General features: G+C 38.9%; 2 protein-coding genes across 2 annotated transcripts; both read right to left on the reverse strand.

The window, feature by feature from the left end:
- Positions 1–10,314, reverse strand: HRG (histidine-rich glycoprotein). The gene is made up of 7 exons (XM_009587870.1): positions 10,069–10,314; positions 6,508–6,615; positions 5,237–5,324; positions 4,544–4,710; positions 2,931–3,047; positions 1,504–1,590; positions 1–867 (listed from the first exon to the last, which is right to left on the reverse strand). Exons 1-7 carry the CDS (start codon positions 10,264–10,266, stop codon positions 1–3), a joined length of 1,632 nt encoding a protein of 543 aa, XP_009586165.1. The 5' UTR covers positions 10,267–10,314.
- Positions 10,315–18,347: 8,033 nt separating this feature from the next.
- Positions 18,348–20,376, reverse strand: FETUB (fetuin B; the record flags this gene model as incomplete). The annotated part of the gene is made up of 3 exons (XM_009587871.1): positions 18,348–18,767; positions 19,260–19,349; positions 20,269–20,376. Coding segments are annotated over 3 exons (618 nt in total), but the record flags the coding sequence as incomplete, so codon positions are not given.
- Positions 20,377–20,631: the final 255 nt, after the last annotated feature.

The following is a 20,631-nucleotide window of genomic DNA, read 5'->3' on the forward strand; positions in this document are numbered from 1 at the left end:
TCATATAGGAGAATTTTCTGCCATGGAGCTATGTGGAAATAAAGGCAAAATTTTTGGAAGAACAAGTTTGGGGTTTCCTGGGCATGACTTTGATTGTGTAGGGTGATCTGGAAAACCTGGAGCTTCTGGTATCTCCTTTAGACTTGAGCCAGTGAAGGGAATACCTTCACCAGTGCTGGAGGAGTGAGGTTTGCTTTGGGATAGCTCAGGAAAGTTTGCAGTGGGAGGTGTGAGAGAATCCTGCTGATTTAGAACTGGAATGCGATAGACAGCTCCTCTTATTTGGAATGGAAAGTACTTTCCCAATATTCTTGTCTTGTTGCAGTGATGTCTGTAATAGTGATGACAGAGATGAGGAGGGTGTCCTGGAGGAGGAGGGTGCTGTGGTCCATGATGGGGAGGAGGATGGTGGTGATGTCGTCCATGAGGAGGGGGAGGACAGTGTGGTCCATGATGGGGACCAAGAGGAGGATTGTGTGGTTCATTATGGGGAGGAGGAGCAGAAGGGGGATGTTGTGGTTCCTCTTTGGGAGGAGGATGTGGTCCATCATGGGGAGGAGGAGGAGGGTGGTGATGTGGTCCACCATGGGGAGGAAGTGGAGAACAATGGTGTGGAGGGTGAAGGTGGTGATGTGGTCCACTGTGGGGGAGAAGAGGAGGAGCAGGTCCTTCATGACTGTCTTGATGGTCTTCGTTGAAACTATGGTTATGCTCAGGGTCTTCAGGTCTGGATTGGGAAGAAGGTGGACATCCATGCCTGTGACGATGTCTGTGACGATGTCTGTGACCAAAATGATGATGGGGATGGGGATGTCTGTGTGGCTGTCCCAGAGTTGAATATCTGCATCTTTGCCCATAGTCATGCTGCTGTTTATAAAAACACCAGGGGAGGAAGTATTAAGTGAGATGTTAATAGGACAGAAGAAAGTGGTGAGAAAGAGAGGTGGGAGTTAGTAGGTTTGCATTTACAGTTCCAATGATCTGTAAGGAAAAAAAACTGTTTTTTTTTCAAGATAGAAGAGAAGGAGTAGATGACAAAATGCCAAATTACTGAAAATCATCTGGAAATACTACACCGTAACAAAATGAAATGATAGAACCAACTGAGCAAAATTTGTGATGGATCAAAACAAAATAAAACCCACACTGGAGTAGCTGTTGTAATATAAACTGGAATACCAAATATGATAAAGATCATCTCTGCTCCTCTTGCTTTCTAAAATTCCTTTGAACTTGTTTGCCAATCCCTACTCACTTTAACTAAGGAGTATGATTGGGCTGAGAGAAGACAGTCTTGGAGGGAGTAGTAGGGACAGCTCAATTCTAATTCATCCTCTGATTGACCCAGCAGACAAATGCCAATCTGTCCTGACATGCTGCATCATACCCAGGCAGTAATAAAGGGACATAAACAACAGTTGCAATCATCTGTCAGTCTGGACTAAGGTTGCTGTAGCCTGCATGAGGATATAGCCAGAGACATTTCAGTCAGTGAGTGCATACCCAGGGATGGTAGATTTCACAGCTTATATCTGTTCCATCAGGTTCATCTGGATCACTGATAATTCTTGCCTTGCAGAATCCCACGTGCTAAGCAAAAGAAAAGAAAAAAAAGCAATGCACATCTGGGTTCTTGTGATGGAGTTAACAGAAGCTACTGAAAGTTGAACATTTTAAAAGTTAGGCTAGTTCCTTCGATACCTAAGTATGTTTACATAACTTAGCTAGGTCCTGAGCTTTCTGACCAGTGATACTTGCCAGTGATTAATGATGATTAAAATATATGACATTTTTGAGTGTCCTTGACTGTGAAGACCACTTTGCCATGTGCATCTAGAGGGCTACTACTCTCCATCTTACTTCTCTTTTGATGTCTGTAAGAAATTGGTCAGCTACTGATATCTTCAAAACGAGTACCCTGTGGGTGACTGATTTTTATTCCTTTTTTCCTGTCTTTGCTTATCAAACATCTGTTCAGATTGGGCTATTCAGAAATTTTACTCCAAGTCCTCAAAAACAGACACTGTGTAGCTATGCTGTTTCAGACAAAGCTCAAGGTAGAGCTTTCTTCCATATTTATTTTTTGAAAAGTAATTTGTTGTAATCTTTTAGCATTACTTCCTTTAGCATCCTGTTTGCTGTGACTTTCACCTGCTGTCCAGTCGTCGTGTGTGGAATTGCTCGTGTGAAAGAGCACAGAACTCGGGTAAGGGGTTCTGTGTATGCTCTCTGTAGTGGATGCTTTATCTTGATATATGTTTGGGCCATTAGTAGCTTATTATGATCAATGATTACAAATGTTAATAGCATTATATACACACACACCAGTGACAGCATTGAGAACAGAATTCGAAACCTCTAGCTGTCTGGCTTGTGCTTCATTCTAGTGAACTTTTGGCTCTGCTACCAGTTCATTCACAGCCTTTTCCAGTGTTCTGGAGTATAAAGAGCCAGAGAAGAAAACAGATGTAGATTAAAAAAAAGTTCTACATGTTTTATTTTTTCCATATTTCTATATAATTCCTTCAATTTCATTTCTGGGGAATAATTTATTCTGAAATTATGATCTCGCCTAGTTGTTTCTTTGATGTAGGCTATTATTGTAATGGAAAGGTGGAGTGAGGAGAGTACTTTGATGGTAATCTGCAGACAAGCTTGAATTATTCCACTCTCCATTCCCCTGCAGCAGAGGAAAAAAAAGTAGCCCTGGGCTCACTGGGATGACATAATACATGTGGGTTTTTTCAAGATCTATGACTCATGTTAGTGTAAAAGTTTTTATGAAAATAGCATGAATGATTTACTAAGGAATGGCTGGATTTTTAACTTTGAGTTTGGGTGCATGCTTTCAAGAAACGCTTGGAAATATTGTGGGAAGATCTTCCTGGTGCCACCCGTTGTATCAGTTCTCATTCTAAGACTTTACTTACAGCGTGCCAGTCATCCAGTAAATCACATTCCAATGCCTGATCTGCTTGTTTTGCAGATTTGGAGCAGTTGGTCTCTTTTATAGAGAATCCTAAAATGTGACTTTCACGGGAGGCAGCCTGAAACCAAGAGGTCAAACAAGGTGTATTTAAAGTCCTGTAATTTTAAAAGCAACCATACTTCATATTGTTGTCAAAATCCTGTCTATCTCATGCTTTCATTACCTGTGTTTTTCAAATGTTCATACATATATACATATACACATATTCAGTAAGGAAAATAGATTAGATAATTTATACCTTACTTGCCTCACACCTTTATGAGTTCCAGAAATGGTTGCTTTATTTCTTTGTCTAGTATGTGTACGTTATAAAACCTGTTACTTTTACAGCCTGTATTCTTAGGAATTAGCATCCTTAGAGTCTTCTCCCTAAATTGAACTGCTGCTCCTGTAAAAATACAGAGATCTACTGGATGGCAACCACGCCTTTCCAGTCGTGGGAGTGCATAGTACTACAGTGCTGATGTTAATGTGGGATGAAATTCTGCCAGTTACTGTGAGATTGTTACTTTCTCTGTTGTCTTCATAGAGAAGACATTACTCCATAAGAACATGGGAGAAGGCCTTTGTGATCCTATTAAAATCCATAAAGAGGTGTTTCATTTTAATTTCCAACTGTAGCAGTAGTTTGTTTCAAGTCTGTGTTGAAGGTGTCCATAGCATGTGTGTGCACACAAGTTTCACTAGTTTAACTAAATTGGTTAAAAGTGGATGCACATACTTTATGGGGTTTTTTTTAATCGTAATTCATAGTTTCTAAGTGTTATGCAGTCTGTTGAAATCCAGTGGTACAATCTAAATTGTCACTGTAGCTAAAGACAGCAAAGTGTGCAGACAAAGAATTTAGGGAGAAATCCATAAATCCAGGCAATCTGAAAACAGCCACTTGCTAAATGAGAGTAGAAATTGTGGTCATGTGAGAGTTATACTTCAAATCACCCAAAGAATAAGTCTTCATGTCAACATCACTCAAAGATGGAGGAGTTATTTGCCAGAGCCAGTCATTCTTCAAGAAGTACAGCACAGATACAAATTTACCTCCTGTCCTTCAGAGCTCTTAGAGTGCTGCTTTGCTCTGCAGCAGAGTCAAAATGATGCTGAGCGTGTTCCACTTTGTGTTGTACCCATGTGCTAAATATTCTAAGAGTAAAAAATTATCTGACTTCAGTTGACAGAATGTACGGCTGTGATAATACACATGACTGTACATCTTGAACTCAGGTCAGTAGCAAATAAACTCTTGTGTGTTATGATATGATAGGTAAATAGGCATTCAAAATAAAAATACGCACACGAAGAAGGCTCTTACATTTTGGATGCCATCACACTGCCATAGTTTTTAGCAGATGAGAAATCCTTTTGCTTTCACATGCCTAAATGAAAGTTGATAACAAGTCTTTGCAGAAATAGGACCTTCAGTTTTAAGCAGATGATTTGAGAGGTGACAAGCAATAGTTCTGTTCCTAAAAGGGCTTGAGTTCTGGTCCCATGGTTTTGGAGCGGCTCACAAAATTTTGTCGTTTACAAGTAATTCTAGGACAAAATGCCACTTACCATTTTTAAAATCTTTTCAACTTTGTCCACATCAAAGTAGTTTGTCTGGTTACCCTCACTGTTGAATTTCTCCAAGGCCTTTGCAGCAATATTTTTATGTTGCTCGGTGACTTCTAAGACTTCAACTTTCACAGGACAATCTTTGCACTCTAATAAATCAGGAGGAACTGTGAAAATAGAGAATTTACTAATATTGCAATAGATATTAATACTCTTGGGAGTGTGCATGTGCCTTTAATGTGAACTCATAATGGGAAACAGAAATGCAAGCTTTTCCTTGGAAGTGAAATACCTATCCCTCACTCCGCAAATATGGGTTTGTCCTCTAACATGAAAAAACCCACAAACCTGTGAAAATGAGTATTCTTATAAATCTTTTAGCTCCACCTTAGAATCTTACCACCCCAAACGGGCATTCTTTCCAAGTTTACTTTTTTTCTGATATTCATTGTCATGTTTTGGTGGACTGGAATGGTGATATCATCTGACATTAATAAAGTCTGCTTTAGAAGAGTAGGGTAACTTTGATTCTATTACTCATTCTTAACATTCCATTTGAATTATCTAAAATATAAATTGCAAGCAGATGAATGAATCTGTTACGGTTACCATACACTAGTAGTGCATAGACTTGTAATTTGGTACTAGGGCTGGTTTGAGGTATGCATTGGCTTACAACAGTGGTTATTTTACCTGGACTTAATGTACAATTAAATCCATATAGTTGAGGTTTCTTCAGCAGCTGGCTTGTATATGTGATAATCTTACATTGCCCAAAGTCCTGAGAGGAAAAAAGAATATGTGATTATGATGTTATTTTCACTGGATTTAATTGGATGTAGGTGATCATAGAAATTATGCCTCCTTTTAACGTACAGTACTTCTAAGAATAGCAGATGTGGTCATTAATGGAATGTTTGACCTGGTACCACTCAAAATTTGTGTTCAGATAAAAAGGGATCTCCCTCTACAAGAGGCTTTATTTTAATTCTCAGTTTGCACGACTGAGTAGGCAATGGAAAACTAAACCAGCCTTCTCGGTCATTCTAATACTTATTTACAGTAAGATAATACTAGCTAGCAGGGGAAGTTAGGATGCCAGAGATACTCAAGGTTACATAAATCTTTATCAAAAAGTGGATGGACCTTTTCTTCCATTCCTTTTCCCCATCTTAATAAAAAGAGTAAATGCCTTGTGTTCTCTTCTCTTGTCATGGCCTTTCTGTTTTGTCCTGTTTAAATAAAGTTTTGGACTGGTAGTTCTCATCCCAGGCTGGTGGTGTTAGTGACAAAAATATAAAAGTGCTTCAGATTAGAAAAGTGAACAGCCCACTGAAGTGACCGGGGTTGCATATTTGTGCAGTGTTTAGTGTCTTTATCATCTACTTACATTTGTTGCCAAAGTAGTCAGAATAGGAAGAAAATATTCGCAGCTGCTATGATATGTCAATAATAGGTCAGGGCTGGGGTTAGGGGATGTAGTTTAATAATTGTCTGTTGCATTGGACTGCAACAATAAAGGACAAGTATTACGACATATCATATGTGTACTGATACTACCAATATTTTACATTGTCATACCACAAACGCTATGACAGAAAACTGACAAAATATCATACTGATATACTAGGAACATGCTTAAAAAAAAATTTCTAGTGCCCTTCAGTTGTCAGCAAATTATTCCTAAAACATCAATACTGCTACCAGCAGTGGAATGCGGAGTATAGCTCCTTTGAGACAACTAGTTAAATAAAGCTGCACTTATTTGAGGAGTCAGTCCTTTTCCAAACCTTTAGCTTATGTTTAACAACTCTAGAACTCAATAGATTTTATTTTATAGTGAGCCATATTACAGCCTAGTCTTCACTTAAGGATTTTGTGACACTGAAATTTCTGGGCAGTTCAGATGAAGATCAAGTTAATGCATTATTGACATATGACTCTGCCTGGGTGCCATTACTTGCCATGGAATAGGTGTCACTGTATTCACAAGACTCCCAGTGTCTTCTGGATAATACAGAGCATTCAGTTTCCAACACATCCAAAGTTAAGTAGAGGACTGATGAATTTCCCTGGAAGAGAAGTGCGGGTAAAAAAAAGTTTGTATACAAGAAGTCTGGTCTGAAAGAAACTTTTTTTGAAGTAGATATGTTTAATCTTTAATGTAGCTTCCCCAGTTCCCTATTAAGGTTTTTCTGAGCTGACAAGCATAGAAAGGGTTTAGGCTGGAAGGAACCCTTGGAGGTCATCTTGCCCAGCCACTTGCTCAAGGCAAAGCTAACTTCAAAGTTAGATTCGACTGATTTCTATATATCACCAAGACAGATGTTCCACAACCTCTCTGGGCTGTTCCAGTACTTAACCACTTTCTCCATGGTTTTTTTTTGGCCCTACATCTAGTCAGAATTTCCCTTCCTGCAATCTACAACTGTTGCCTCTTATCCTTTTATTGAGAACCTGTGAGAAGAGTCTGTTGTTAACCTGGCATCCATCAAGTAGGGAAAATGCCAATGTTAAAAAGTTGCCATTCCCTCTTTCCGATTTTCACGTAGAACATATTGATCTATTAGGAAATCAGTTGTCTAGGCAGCCAATTATATAGCTACATCCATTTCTAATGACCTTAGTGGCTAGATACTCTTTCAGAACTTTGCTTCCTGCTCGGTTTATTCAGGGAGTGATGCAACAAAGCTGTAAAACCCTACAAAGTCAGGAGCCTTAGCTCTGAAATTCTTCTAGTATGTTCTGTCTCCTGAGCAAATAGGATGGAGAATCAGAATTTGAATTTGGCTGCCAGTGTAATGGAATGTGGTGTTAGGAATTATTGGTGGCCCACAGAAACAGTTTTTTATTTTTCTGCAGGAAAATGAATCTCAATTCACATTTGGAATGGATTATTTAAACTTCATGCAACCCCTGTATGGACATTCAGAATGAACACAGACATATTTTATTTTGTCATTTAGATAAAATGATGCAAAGCCCTTCACTGTGAATAAGTATCCTCAGGTTTTATGAAATTACATCTATTCAGACTCCTTTTTCAGTTTCTGTATAGATGAGACCTTGAGAAAGAATTACTGCAGTCTAGTGTAATATTTTTATTAGTAAGAGTCCACCAGTGTAATGTTAAATACTAGTTTTGCAGTATGTGTATGTCTTAGCATTGTCTCTCTTTTTAAAATAGGGGCTAGGTGATTTGCAAAGACACATGTTATTCAATGGCAGAATCAGGAAAAGAATATAGTTGTCCTGGACACCCATCCTGCCCACTAGCCACATGATTATTCTCTGCTTAGGGGTAGTTAGTCTTTCTCTTTTATTTTATAAATCCCAATAATTTCAAGCTGTAAACATATTAGTAAAATGCAGACAGAGAAGAGAACGGAGACAGTGAGAAAGACTATTTTTTTCTGATTTGTATTTATGGAATTGCACTGAATGGAAAGGTAAGATATGTAAGATAGTGTTTGTAAAATGTGCTATTCACTAGGAGCCCTTTAAAACTGAAATGACTAAATTCACTTTGTCATCCAAACTTGTGAAATGCTAAAGAAGCCAATTCATCCCTGGCAAATACGTATTTTCTTCAGCGGGATGCATTTGGATTCAATAAAATCTAAAGCGGAGTTTGGGTGAAACATCCATTTGTGTCTACATCCAAATATGCAGTAGAAAATTCCTCTGTTTGTCTGCTGGATAGCTCTTGGAAAAAAAAAATGTTGGTGCCTTCTTGGTTGTTTTAGAAGGATCTTGGGCACCGGAGTTCTGCACTGCACAAGCCCAGAACTGTCCTAGTGTGAATACTTGAGTATCTTACGCTTCTAGAACTCCCATGTAAACCCAGTAGAGATCTGGCTGCTAGGAATTGCTCTGCTTAAGTTTCTAAGGGGGTTGATGTGATAGACTTGATGCACACTATGGCATGGAGATAATAAAAATAATGTTCTGGTCTTTTCTTTTTTTCATATCTTTTTTTTAATGTCATCTTGGCAGTGGAGCCAACATAACTTCTTGCACAATAGTGTACATGATCGGTATGCAGGAGTCCACACCTGGTGGCTTTGGGTCTGAGAAGGTACAGAGACCTTACAGGGAGAATTACTTAGCAGTAGGATAGATAGAAGGGTCTTCTCTGTTCTTATGGACTCTGTGTGATAGCTGAAGCTGTGGCCCTGGACTCCAAAGTCAGCAAAATTCATTAAGGGTACAAAGCAAAACATAAGCATGGTAGTCTAGTGGTTATAGCATTCATTTGGAAATGTGAATCCTCGGCTCTGACCCCTATTGCAAGTTATGGTTCTACAGTTTATATAGTCAATAATCAGTTAAAATGTAGGAACACTGAGATTTTTCTTTTTAGAAACAACTATGTTTTTTCTCATTCATCCAATGAATTTTGCATGTCTTACTGCCCAGTGGCTTCACTTCACAGAGGTGGCACACACATAGCTGCATGGCAGCAGTGTTCTTCAAGGACGGGAGACCTGAGGGTTTAAATCTCTTAATGCTGAAGAAGACTGATTGCTTCCTAGATAAGCCCTTTACTACCTGGCTATGACGTAAAACCCAGTAGTATCACTTGCCACTTCCTTGTCTTTGAAAAGCAAAATAATCCATCAGGTTTTTTGAAAGTATGCCCAAACACCTGTAGGAATCTGGGCTTTGGGTCACTTTCTGAGCTTTTTCTTGTAAACAGGCAGTCTTAAGCAGCTTCATCAAAAACTAGCCTGCTTTTTCAGCTGCCATACTGAGATGTGTAATACACTTCTTAAACAGTGCATGTCTGCCTGGATTCTAGTTTCATAGCCAAGCAGCTAAAAGGTAGCCAGGTGCATTATTAAATCTGCATGTCCTTGGTCTCTTTTGTCTACTAGTTAAAGAAATTTTGTATTCTGTTGCTTTTTCTGCTATTGATTTGCTTTGACATTTAGGTAATCATTGAGAAAGGCTTATGTATCCTCTCTAGGAAACAGAAATAAAAATAGGAAGGAAATAGGAAATGACTGATATGGATTCTCTATCCAGCCCTTCCTCTGTTTTGCTGAGTGGCATTTTCATCTCCTTCGGCTTCCTCTGCCTTTTCCCCTTCCCTCCAGTTATCCAGCTATCTCCAAAATTAAGATAATAACAAAATACCAATCTTGCAGGATACATTGATCTAATTAATGTTAGACATTCGCAGAATAGGAAACCCTCCAAATATAAATTTTGAACATAGCATCTGAGATCTGACAACAGACAGGACAGATTAATGTCCGGTGTGGTATAAAGCTGTTCAGAGCATCTCTTACGCTAACATCCTGTCAGCCAAGAGAATAAAGGGCGTTCAGCATAGTTCGAAATCAAGTTTACGTATAATAAATCATGCACAAATGAATACTGAGATAGTGTAAATCAGAGCTGATTCATTGAATTACATCAACATTGCTCTGTTAAAAGCAATAAACATAAGCTTTTAATGATCTGGCTCATTATTTTAAAATCACAGTCTTGTGTAAATCAGCCTTTAAATTGATACTTACTCTGTGTAGTTCTTGTGCATCAGCAACACGGAATAAACCGAAAACATAGCCATCTCTGCGATGTCTGTTGACCAAATCCAGGGCCACTCCTGCATCTGTTTCAACGGTTTTACAGTCTGCAGGTGTAATGCTTGTTTTGTTTTGGGCATTAGAGTACTGCAGTAGTGTTAGGAAAAAAGCTGAAGCTAGAAGCAGCATTTTGTTTGCGGTGTTTGGTCACTTCTGCCCATGGTCTGATAAAGCCAGTAGTCTGCTTTTAAATCAGAGTAGCCCACCGAAGTTATAAATGAATGCTAAAAGGGCATGGTTTTACATATATTTAAGTGTTGTGTCACAGGGCCATTACCTTGACCCTGGATTAACGTTTGCAAACAGCAAGTAAATTATTATATAGTGATTGAGCAGATTTTGAGGAAAGTAGGCCTTATAATACTCTCTGGACTACCCATCAAAGGGACTATGTTTGTGATTCTTTAAGCAGGCATCGTGCAATAGTGTTTTACTATGAAAAATATTTAGCTTCTAACGGTGTGCTGCTGAGCCTGGCATTAAGAAGGTCCAGTTTATGTATGCAGATATTACGCAATCTTTGTTTTCTGTTTACTGTAAAAACTGAACTGTTGAACTGAAAATATGCTGAAATATTTGTGGTCAGATGATGGCTATATCCATATCCCTGTTTTTACAGATCCTTACCTAGCAGAGAACTAGTGAAAGGGAAACAAGGATGTCACTCAGATTTGGAAAAGGGATGTAGCTCAAGGTATACTTGCAAGCTGGTGGTCCATAGTTTCTATGTGAGTACCTGCTACTCTTCCAGCTTGAGAAAATTTAGAGCAGACTTCTAAAAGCTTTACATCATTTCAGATTGGTACACAGAATGGGACTGGCTGGCTTAATACTGATGTAATGTAGGCATGGCATGAGGCCACGTAAAGCTGCCTTCGCTTTCTCAATCTGGTAAGTTTTGTGTGCTCTTTGGCTGTAGTAGCCTTCATAGACTTCTTCAGAGAATTGCTGGTAATTTTTTTGTATTTATTAAAATAATTGAGTACATACTAAAATTCATACGTTTCACAGGATATCCTCTGCTAAGCAGAAAGGAGAAGACGTCTCATTTTATTAAAAATCTTTTATTCAGGATAGTTTAAGACATTCTTAAAAGACAGTAATTGCTTGTCAGGGAGTGGCTGAAGTTTGAATACAAAATTCAACCTCTGAGTAAGAAAATACAAAAATTCAGTGTGAGCCCAAAATGACTGACAAAAGGTCAGATTCAGATGAGAAGTTTTCCGAATCCTGGTTGGTGTGAAGGGTTGGATCAGCTTCTCATAGAAAAAGGTGCTAGCTATATAATTGACTTGGGTTTACACGTTTGGCTTTGAAGTTTTTCTTCGACTTATTTTTGTGAGAAACATCGGGAAATATAATGGGTAATCATCCTTAACCCTTACCTCATTTCATTAACCCTTATTAAAAAACCCCCAACTTTTAGCATGTCTGGTGTCAAAGAAATAATTTTTTAAAATGCATAGAGCTGAAACAGTGGCTTTCTTTTATAGTTAGTTCAGGACACACCAGTTCTCTGGTAGCAGATAAGCTAAATGGAGACTTACAATATGAGAACTGGGGACACTCAAAACTAGTGTGAATCAGTTTAAAATGGCTAAAAATAGTCCCCAGGCAATGGGTAGTGAGCTTCTGGAACTTGTTGCCGCAGAAAGATGTGGAGGCAGACAGTATCAGCAGGGTCAGAAATGGCTTCGAAAAGTTCATGGACAGCAGGTCCTTAAGTGGATACTAGAAGGACTAAGCAGATAAGTACTCTTTTAAATCCCTAGTACAATGATTCTGGGTACTGGAAAAGTACAAGGGGAATGGTTTGCAGAAAGGGGGCAGATCATATGTTTCTCCCAACCACAGTTGTCTTTTGCCATTTCTTTTGTTTATGTTTTAATAATGTTTCATTATAATAGCTCAGAATTTCTCCTGGAAGATTGAAAAAAAGTGGTGAAATAAATGTTGTGTAAATAATCAAAGACATTTGAAATACATCTCATGAGTTAAAAATAATATTCACATCATTGCTGTGTTCCAAATCACACCTCCATTCATTACTTACAATACTGTTTAATTTTTCAAATGGGCAGTCATACTGAAGAAAGGCATCAGATTAGGTAATTTATAACATAATTCCCTTAGTCGTCTATTGTTTGCAGATTGTTTTTTCTTTTTTTCTCCTTTTGTTCTGTGCTGTTCATTGTGACACCGATCATTTTCTTCACAGTGGCTTATGTATTTTTTATGTATGAAATAGAAACACTATGAATAAACAGTAGAAAATGTACAATTCCTGCAAAATTAACTGCAGAAGTAAAAGTAAGATTCTGTTCCCACTGTAGAGAGTTTTGTCCTTGATTCCTTTGGAAAAAAAAGATTGGACTCTATTATTAAAGTACAGCATGGACAAGCACTCCAGGCACAGTCAGAGCAGTTAATTAAATATTGGTTGTACTTGAGTCAGTATAATGCATTTTTATTATTTCTTATCCAATCTGATATCTTTTTTAATACTTATCTTGTTTTTATATTTATTGCTTGTAAGTTTTATGTGTTGTTTTAATGAAGCTATTTCTATAAACAGATTGCTGGCAGGAAAAGGAATATTTATCCAAACATGGCATTTCTCTTGACTAGCTTATCAAAAGCTTGTTTATCTCTATGACTTTTACCAAGGCTTGACTTGCAACAGTAAGAGGTGATCCACATTCAAACCTTAAGGAGTTGGTAATAAACATCCGTCCTAAACCTCTCTCCAGAAATCTGGGAAAACACACCAAAAAGTGGCTTATCTTCCCCACTTGAAAAACAGGGTGTCAAATGCATAATAAATAGAACTTTATTCTAGGGAGAAAAGAAAAAGAGAGGTGACAAATAAAGGAGATAATATTCAATAACCAATTATTCCTTTCCTAAAGTGTAGCCATAACTGTTTACAGATATCTCTGATTCCTTGGGAGGACAACGGCTATGCTAGCTGACTGTTCCCTACCTTCTGCAGTAGCGCTTTACTCACAGGCTGGGATTATCAAATCACACAGCTCGGTCAATTACGCAGGTAGCAAGACCTTATCTGTCTTGTAGCCTGTGCTGCTCTGCAGCTGCTGTTGTTTTGCTCCTAAGCATGAGTACAGCTAACAAAGACACATGCGGCTCCAGTTGCTTATAGGAGAATTCTTTGCTAGCTTCTCTTTACTTTTTTTTAGTCTGTGATGCCTCATAGCTTCAGACCAGGATGGCCTGATTTGACACATTGATGGAAAAAAAAAAAGTTTTGCAGTTTTTGGGGTAGCTCCACATTTAACAGAAATGCCTCCAAGTATGATGGAAAAATATTTAAATGCATTATGTCTTTGTTCATGTCTCATTTTTATCTGCTGGGTGTAAACAGGGTCCCCCCGATGCAAATGCAACGTGATACAAATTTGCTTTCGTTACAGTCTTCAAAGCAGCAGCTGCAGCTATAGCTTCCCCTCCCTGTCTGCAGCTTATTTTTCTTTACCAGTCACCATTTTTTTATCGAACGTTTAGAAGCTTCATCACCTTGTCTATCAAATTTCATTCAAACAGACCTTAAGTTCAAAAGCTGGTTGGAGGAGACCAACTGTCAAGTGAGCAGGTTGATAATGTAGTTATAAAAGTCTTGTTGCTTAGGAGGCCTCAAGAACTAATACAGAGAATAAAAAGGGTGTCAGTATTCCTTGTCTTGTCCTCAGTGTCTTTGGCTGCAAATTGCTTTCTAGAAAAAAACACCCTAATTGTAAGTTTGGGGAGGGGCTTGAGAGGCTGGAGAAAAAGGTGGGGTTAAGAATTTGATGTTAAGAAAGGGGCCAGAGGAAGTTCCAAGGGATTTGACTTTTTCAGTGCTTGTGGCATTATGCTATTTTTAAAATTTAAGCTTTAACTCATGCTTATAAGTTGTAGTAGGTTAACATAAGGGAAGTATTGGCAACTGTTGTGATTGTATAGTATTTATGATTATATCTAGTGGGAGGTCTTTAAAATCTACCTTTGAAATCAAAATAATATATGTATATTCTGAATACAGCTGCTTAACATTTATCATCTCAGAGATGCAGAAGAAAATGTTTAACCATGAAGTGTGGCAGGTTCTGAAGTCAGAGAAATAGAATTTATAATTAATTTATTTTATAAAAACCTTGATTTTTAAACCCATCTTGAGAACTTTGATGTCTGGGTCTTGCTTTTTAAAATCTTTTTGATTGGCCAAGGATGAGTGTAGGAGAAGGGTAGCTGAAAAATCTAAACAGATGCATAGCCAATGTATGCATAAATAAGCCAGCATATCTTATTCTGTACCCTTTGAATGTTACTGCCCCTTTCTTTTTGCGTTCATGATGCCTTGCCTATATTCAGAGATAAAAGCTTGATAATATCTGGCAAAAACATCAATAGTCCTGGAGGTCACTGACCATTGGTTAACTGTGCCAATAAAAAACATTGTACATGTGAAACTGGAATATTTGGTCAAATAGAATTTGCTCAAGACCAGATTTTAGCTGGACATTGCCCAGATAGCAAGTTAATGGATGATATAATATCATAAGATCAATAAGTGTTGAAAACCTGTGAAATTAAGTTGAAAAGTGAATTGGGAATTGTCTGCCAAAATCCACCCACTTCTCATCTCCAGTGGCTGGATGGAGGGCATCTTTGTGTTACTGGCCCGTTCTCTGCTGGACACGGAGAAGCGGTACCTAAAAGTTCACAGTCCTGGGAGGAGAAGAGAGCATTTGGGGTGTGACTGAAGGTACATAGGGTGTGTTGCTGCCAGCTGTTTTGCTCGGTTTGGCTAGAAGGTGAGAGACCAAGCCAGAAGAAGGAGAGGTTCGGCACTATCTGGGCATGTTTTTTAGAGGATTTGCTGCAGTCCTGTCTTATCATGCTGTCGCATAGAGTAAATGTGTGGAGACCAGATGCATTGCATCCTGTACCCTTATCTGTCCATGTGGGCATGTTGGAGGGAGAAAGCCACAGTGCTGGCCCACTCACAGATTGGCATAAATCTGCAGAATCAGCAGCAGGATTTGAAGTAGTGATGACTAAACGTTATCAGCTGTTAATCATATCAATGCCATCTGGGAGTGCGGCAGTATCCAGGTACGTCCTGAGGACAAAGGAAGCACAGAAACTATACATCTTCAGTCTCCTACTTGTAGTTCAAGATATTAGTCCTGAACATTAGTACCAGGCCTCAATTATGGTAAACATTGGTGGTGGCCTAGGTGACGCTGAAAGCTGCGTACAGGAATCGCTGTGCTGGAGTGGCCACAGCAAATAAAGGAAGTGCCCATGAACCTGCACTGACCACTGCTGCTTGCTGATCTGCCCTGTAGCTACAGCTACTGCTTAGATAAACACCCCTTCTGGTATTTATTTTTAAATCATAGAAGTCTTTGAACCCAAGTCTCAGATCCAAGCTAGAGAAAGTATTGATTCAAATGTCATTTCTGAGCCTTGTCTGCAGAACAGGCTAAACAATATCCAAACTGAATGCTCAAAACTGTGGATCCAGACTTTCGGATGTTCTCTTTCACTCGCCGTGTTTATGTTCACACCAACTCCGCTCCATTTATCTTCACTTGCTGCTGTTGCTGTTCAATTTACTATTGTAAGCAGCTGTAGTCAAGAAAGAGAACTAACTGAAACAGGGTGTTCTTGGCTGTGGCTAGCAGTTAATGAAGATGATTTCTTCCCCAGTACTCCTTTTGGGGAAGAATCTGGTTACATATGTTGATATAAATCTCAGTAGTGTCATTAAACTGATGGAGCCACGGTGAGATTACAGTCAACACACAAACAGTTAGTAAAATAGACCTAGGTAGATATAAAATAGCGGAAGTGAGAAGTATGGCGATTAACTGAAAAGAGGGGCAAAAAAAGCGTTTTGAAAATCACTGAAGTGTGACACAGGCTGTTGCCCCAGTGCTCTTGTCCTCTGACTCACTAAGCCGACGGTGCTCTGTGTGAGGGCCTGGTATCCCCGATTTTGGCACGTGGCAAATCAGCAGTTCCTGTGCAGGGAGGTAGAACACACTGGTTGTGTTAGGGAAAACTGAACTGGCAAAGGTGAAACTTCCTGAGGGAAAAACAAGATGCTGTAATTTGATGACTTGATAAAAAGGGAAATGCTGACACAGCCTAGAGCTCACACTGCGATAAGAATTGGATAGAATTTGAATTTTATGGGTTTTGGGGAACTACCTGATTTTGAATTTTTTTCTACTCTGAAATAAATGAAACCAAAATATGTTGAAATTTCTTATGATGTGGAATTGAAATGGAATTCTTTTTGGCTCAGTTGATATGTTTCACGCATCACTTTTTGGCTTATTTTAATCTTTGAAGCAATTAAATGACTCTTTTATATAAAATTTATGTTTTTAAGAGTTTTGCAAACTGAAAAAGTAAACATATTTGTTGTGAATATAACTCCATACAATATTTCAATATTATTTTGTCTCCACTCAAAATAAAATAATACTTTTATTTGTATTTTATTTATAATAATAAAATAAGACATTATAATCAAATTGTGTAATGCCAGAATACTTTAACAAAACCATAATTTTTTATTGAAAGGCTCTTTGAATGGAGCAATTATCGAGCATCTCTAGGGATGATTCAGCAGCATAAAAGCTTCAGGAACAATAATATTTTATTGATTTTGTTTTGAACAAAGGATTTTACAGATCTGGTGGCAACTAGAGAAAGGCTCTGTGGTCTCATACGAGCCCCATAATTATTGCAAATATCAGTGTACTCCTGGCCACAAACGACATTTCTTTCCCATGTTCACTCTTTTTCTTCTTGTTGTCTTCTTATTTATTTATATTTGTTATTGTCAGTACACTTGCTATGTCTGGCTTTAGTGAAATTGATTTTTCTTAGCTACAGGCAGTAGACTGTCCCTGTGGTTTTTATTATAAGGCAGTTAATATGACCTATCTCAAGAAAGAATTAGGCTGATTTTGTAAATCATCATTTTTCCTGCACAGCAGGGTCAGCAAAGCGTAAGAATCTGAATAGCCTGGGCTTGATTCTCCACCAGCCAGAATTATGTGCAGAGGTTTCACATGTGGGTAGCCTTTTCCACGTTCTTTAAGTGAGGGTATAAAGCATTAGGAAAAAAATAATCTTTCTTGAGATCTTCCACAGGAAGGAAAAAAATAGGCTAAGCTTATCACATTATAATTAAGAAGTTAAGCCATAAAATAATAAAAACCCGCTAGATTCTAATGCCAAACAGTGTTGAAGTCCTCTTCCCTGTTTATACACCATTACACCGGGTGTGACTCTGTAAGGGCCCTGAGAGTATCCCCTCTCCTGGAGGCTTGGCTGCCGGCGCTCAGGGCCAGCTTAGCAACAGCATGGCTGGGGTGACCTTGGGGACAGGCTCCCAGGCAGCGCTGAGGGGAGGCCACGGCCAGGGCCAACCCGACCCCCCTTTAAGCTGAGGCTGTAGCATTTTGGCTCCTGCCTGAGCAGCTGTGCATGTACCTGGCCTTGGACCCTGTTGATCCAGCCCCAGATTCAGACCTGCAGCCTGTCTCCCTGCCTGACCTTGGACCTGCCTTGTCACTGTGGACTTGGAGACCACTGGACTGTGTCTGACTCTGGTACCGTAACCAGACGTGATCCTGACCCTCACTTGCTAACTCATGTTCCTGGCTTGACCTCAGACCTGTCCCATAACCCATGAACTTGCGTGCTGATCTGGCCTTTTCCTATAACCTGACTACCATCCCTGGGTATGCCCTGCTCATCTTGCTCAAGTACCACGGGACAGGCCCCTGCCCTGCCAGCCTGGTTATCATGCTCGGCTCCATCTCACCATCCCTTAGGGAGCAGCCATCCCGCACTGTGCCCTGACAGACTTTTGCTACTGAGGATATTTTTTTCTGATGCCTTTGGGCTGTCTCAGCCCTGCAAGTTCTTTTACCCTCCACAGTTACCTTTCCTTCAAGCTCTTACTGATGGGAGGAATTTGAGAATTAAAAGCCAAATTCTTTTGTTGGAAAATGCCCCAGTTAAATTTCTTTTTCTAATCTGTTCTTGTGCTTTCTTAAAACTGAGAACTCCAAAGATGAAGACTGTAATAAGCAATTTATTTATTAAAGATGTTACACAAATTGAAAGACCAGGTTGCCATTGTGGCTGTTATTTTGTTGTAGGTAGTTGAAGTGATTGGATGCTGGCTAGACTTTGGTAGGCTTTTTAGGCAGCAACGGCTGGAGGATGGAATTTATCTCCTTTGCTTCTCCTGGGCATGCATGTGATAGAGAAAGTTCTTCAGGAAAAGGGAGAAAAACTGGTCCAGTGACTGGTTTGGTCAAATCTGGTTTGTCTACTTGAGTCTCTTCTCCATCAAGACTGGGTGTAGATCCTACAGCCTCAGGTGGAACTGACTTTCCATCTTTATGTTCGTTTTGACTTTGTGGTAGGTTTTGGAAAGATATGTCCTCAGTTGAAGGGGGTAGAATTTTAACCCAGCCCACTGTTTTTTCAAGGTGTGGGGAGAAAGGATTGGTTTCTGAAGGGAAAGCTTGTTGTTGATTCTGGCTGGATTTTCCAGGTGTCTGATTAGCTTGCTGTTTACCCTCTTCAGTGGCAGGATCCTAAATAACAGGCAATAAGCATTACCTATATTGAAGCTATTACAAATTCTTTCAGATATGAAGAAGGTCACCCTTCACAGTAAGGATCTGCTGCAATTCCAGTCTGCAAAGACCAGCTGCAGAACAGAAGCTCAAAGAATAGACAGATGGAACTACTTCTTATGCCAGTGGAGATGGGTGCATGAAACTTGGGTAACTACACAGTTATTGCTCTTTGCATTCCCTTTGTTATTTTCAATTTCTTTTTAGAGCATTCTGAACACAGTCTGTATGATTGACTCTATACTTACTCTGTTGCCTTTTTATCCACCTAGAAACAGTCTGTATTATCACAAGAGAGATTACTTCCTGATTTGGCCTTATCACTTTCTTGAAGCCCATATCTTTGTGAATAAGAAAACTTAAAAATGGCTGGGCTTTCAAGAGTTCAATTCTTGTTTTGTAAAGAATTATTACTCTTGCAATATTAAGAAATTAAGGATTAAGAAATACCTGCAGACTGTAGATTTCACAGGATACTGTGACAAACAGTTCGTGTTCCAAGTGGCTGTTTACTACAGAGCCTTTGCAGAAACCTATTTGCTGGAAGAAGAAAATGCAAGCATTTTTTCACATTGTAGCACTGATACTTAGCTCCTATCTTGTAAAATAAGTGATTATGAAAGGCTGAATAGTTACAGCTTCTACATGTATTTATAGGGATAAGCAGCTTGGGCAAACTTTTATTTTGGGATTTGCAAGCTTACAAAGGCAGGCAGCATTTTGAAAAAGGCTTCATGTTTGCAGAGGAGGGTTAGGTAACATGATAGTAAAAATAAGCTGGCCACTTAAGGCCCAGCTACAACAGCACACTTAAGTTCTGCTGCAGCAGAATATCCTCGTGCAGGCAAATTGTGTAATAGAACATAATATCATTTTTCGGGCAAAACCGATTTCAGACCGTACTGGTGAAAGAAATTATGAAAAAATGTTCTTTCTAATAATTGTGGTTTTACTGGGCTGTAGGTAACATGGCTTGGATCTCAGTGAAGATGGGGCTTGAAATGTTATCTCTTGGCAAGCATGCACGTTTAGTCTTTCGGTTTCTCTTATAATTTTTTCCTTAGTTCCTAAATGTTTTCCTTAGCTGACCAGATTGTAGTATGAATATACTCTTTATGCATTGTTTGTGATTTATTGTCTATGTCTGTTTACTTGGAAGAAATCCTTAAGAATGATTCCGTTTTGTAAGGCGATGGCTATCCCGCCTTTTTCTGGATGGTTTTTTTTTCTGTTTTCTTTGTTCATGGACTTCTAGATAAGAATTCAGAACTTTTACTGAAATGTTTTCTCTATTCTAAAGCAGTCTGTACAGTTGCAAGACAGTATAGACCTACCACCCATAAAAAGATGCCTGTGGGCTTTGATTCTTGTCTGCAAAGAACCAAAAGGATAGGCTAAGTATTCACTGAGGAATCATAGTATCTGAAAAATAGATGTTTATACAAGGAAAAGTACTTACAGCTGATGAAAGTGGCTTGCACTTGGAGATGTCAGCAATCGTGTCATTTTTGGAGCAGGATGTCTCCTGAATTAAAAACTCTACAAAATATGCAGGACCAACGACCCACTGTTAATGAGAGACCAGTAGCAATTAGACCTTGTGCATGTGTCAGGAAGAAGGAAGAATCCTACAAACCTTGAAATTGACGTAAAACTCCTGTTACGTGTGGAAGGAACAGGTTATACTTGGGGCATTACTGTTAGTTGTATTACAGGAGAATGATTTTTTGCCTGGTTATTATTTACTTCTTATATATGCACAATCCTAGTAACTCATGGATTAGCTATAGTTGAAATCATAGAATCATAGACTCATTAAGGT

Source organism: Fulmarus glacialis, unplaced genomic scaffold (genome assembly GCF_000690835.1).
Source record: "Fulmarus glacialis isolate BGI_N327 unplaced genomic scaffold, ASM69083v1 scaffold12621, whole genome shotgun sequence".
In the NCBI taxonomy this organism is placed as follows: Eukaryota; Metazoa; Chordata; class Aves; order Procellariiformes; family Procellariidae; genus Fulmarus; species Fulmarus glacialis.

Excerpts from the sequence above, each read along its gene's own strand:
- HRG (XM_009587870.1), bottom strand. The coding sequence starts at position 10,266 with ATGCTGCTTCTAGCTTCAGCTTTTTTCCTAACACTACTGCAGTACTCT. Across the intron at positions 5,325-6,507 it reads ACAGTGACACCTATTCCATG|GACTTTGGGCAATGTAAGAT; the intron begins GCAAGTAATGGC and ends TTTTCCTCTCAG. Across the intron at positions 868-1,503 it reads GTGAAATCTACCATCCCTGG|CAGCATGACTATGGGCAAAG; the intron begins GTATGCACTCAC and ends TTTTATAAACAG.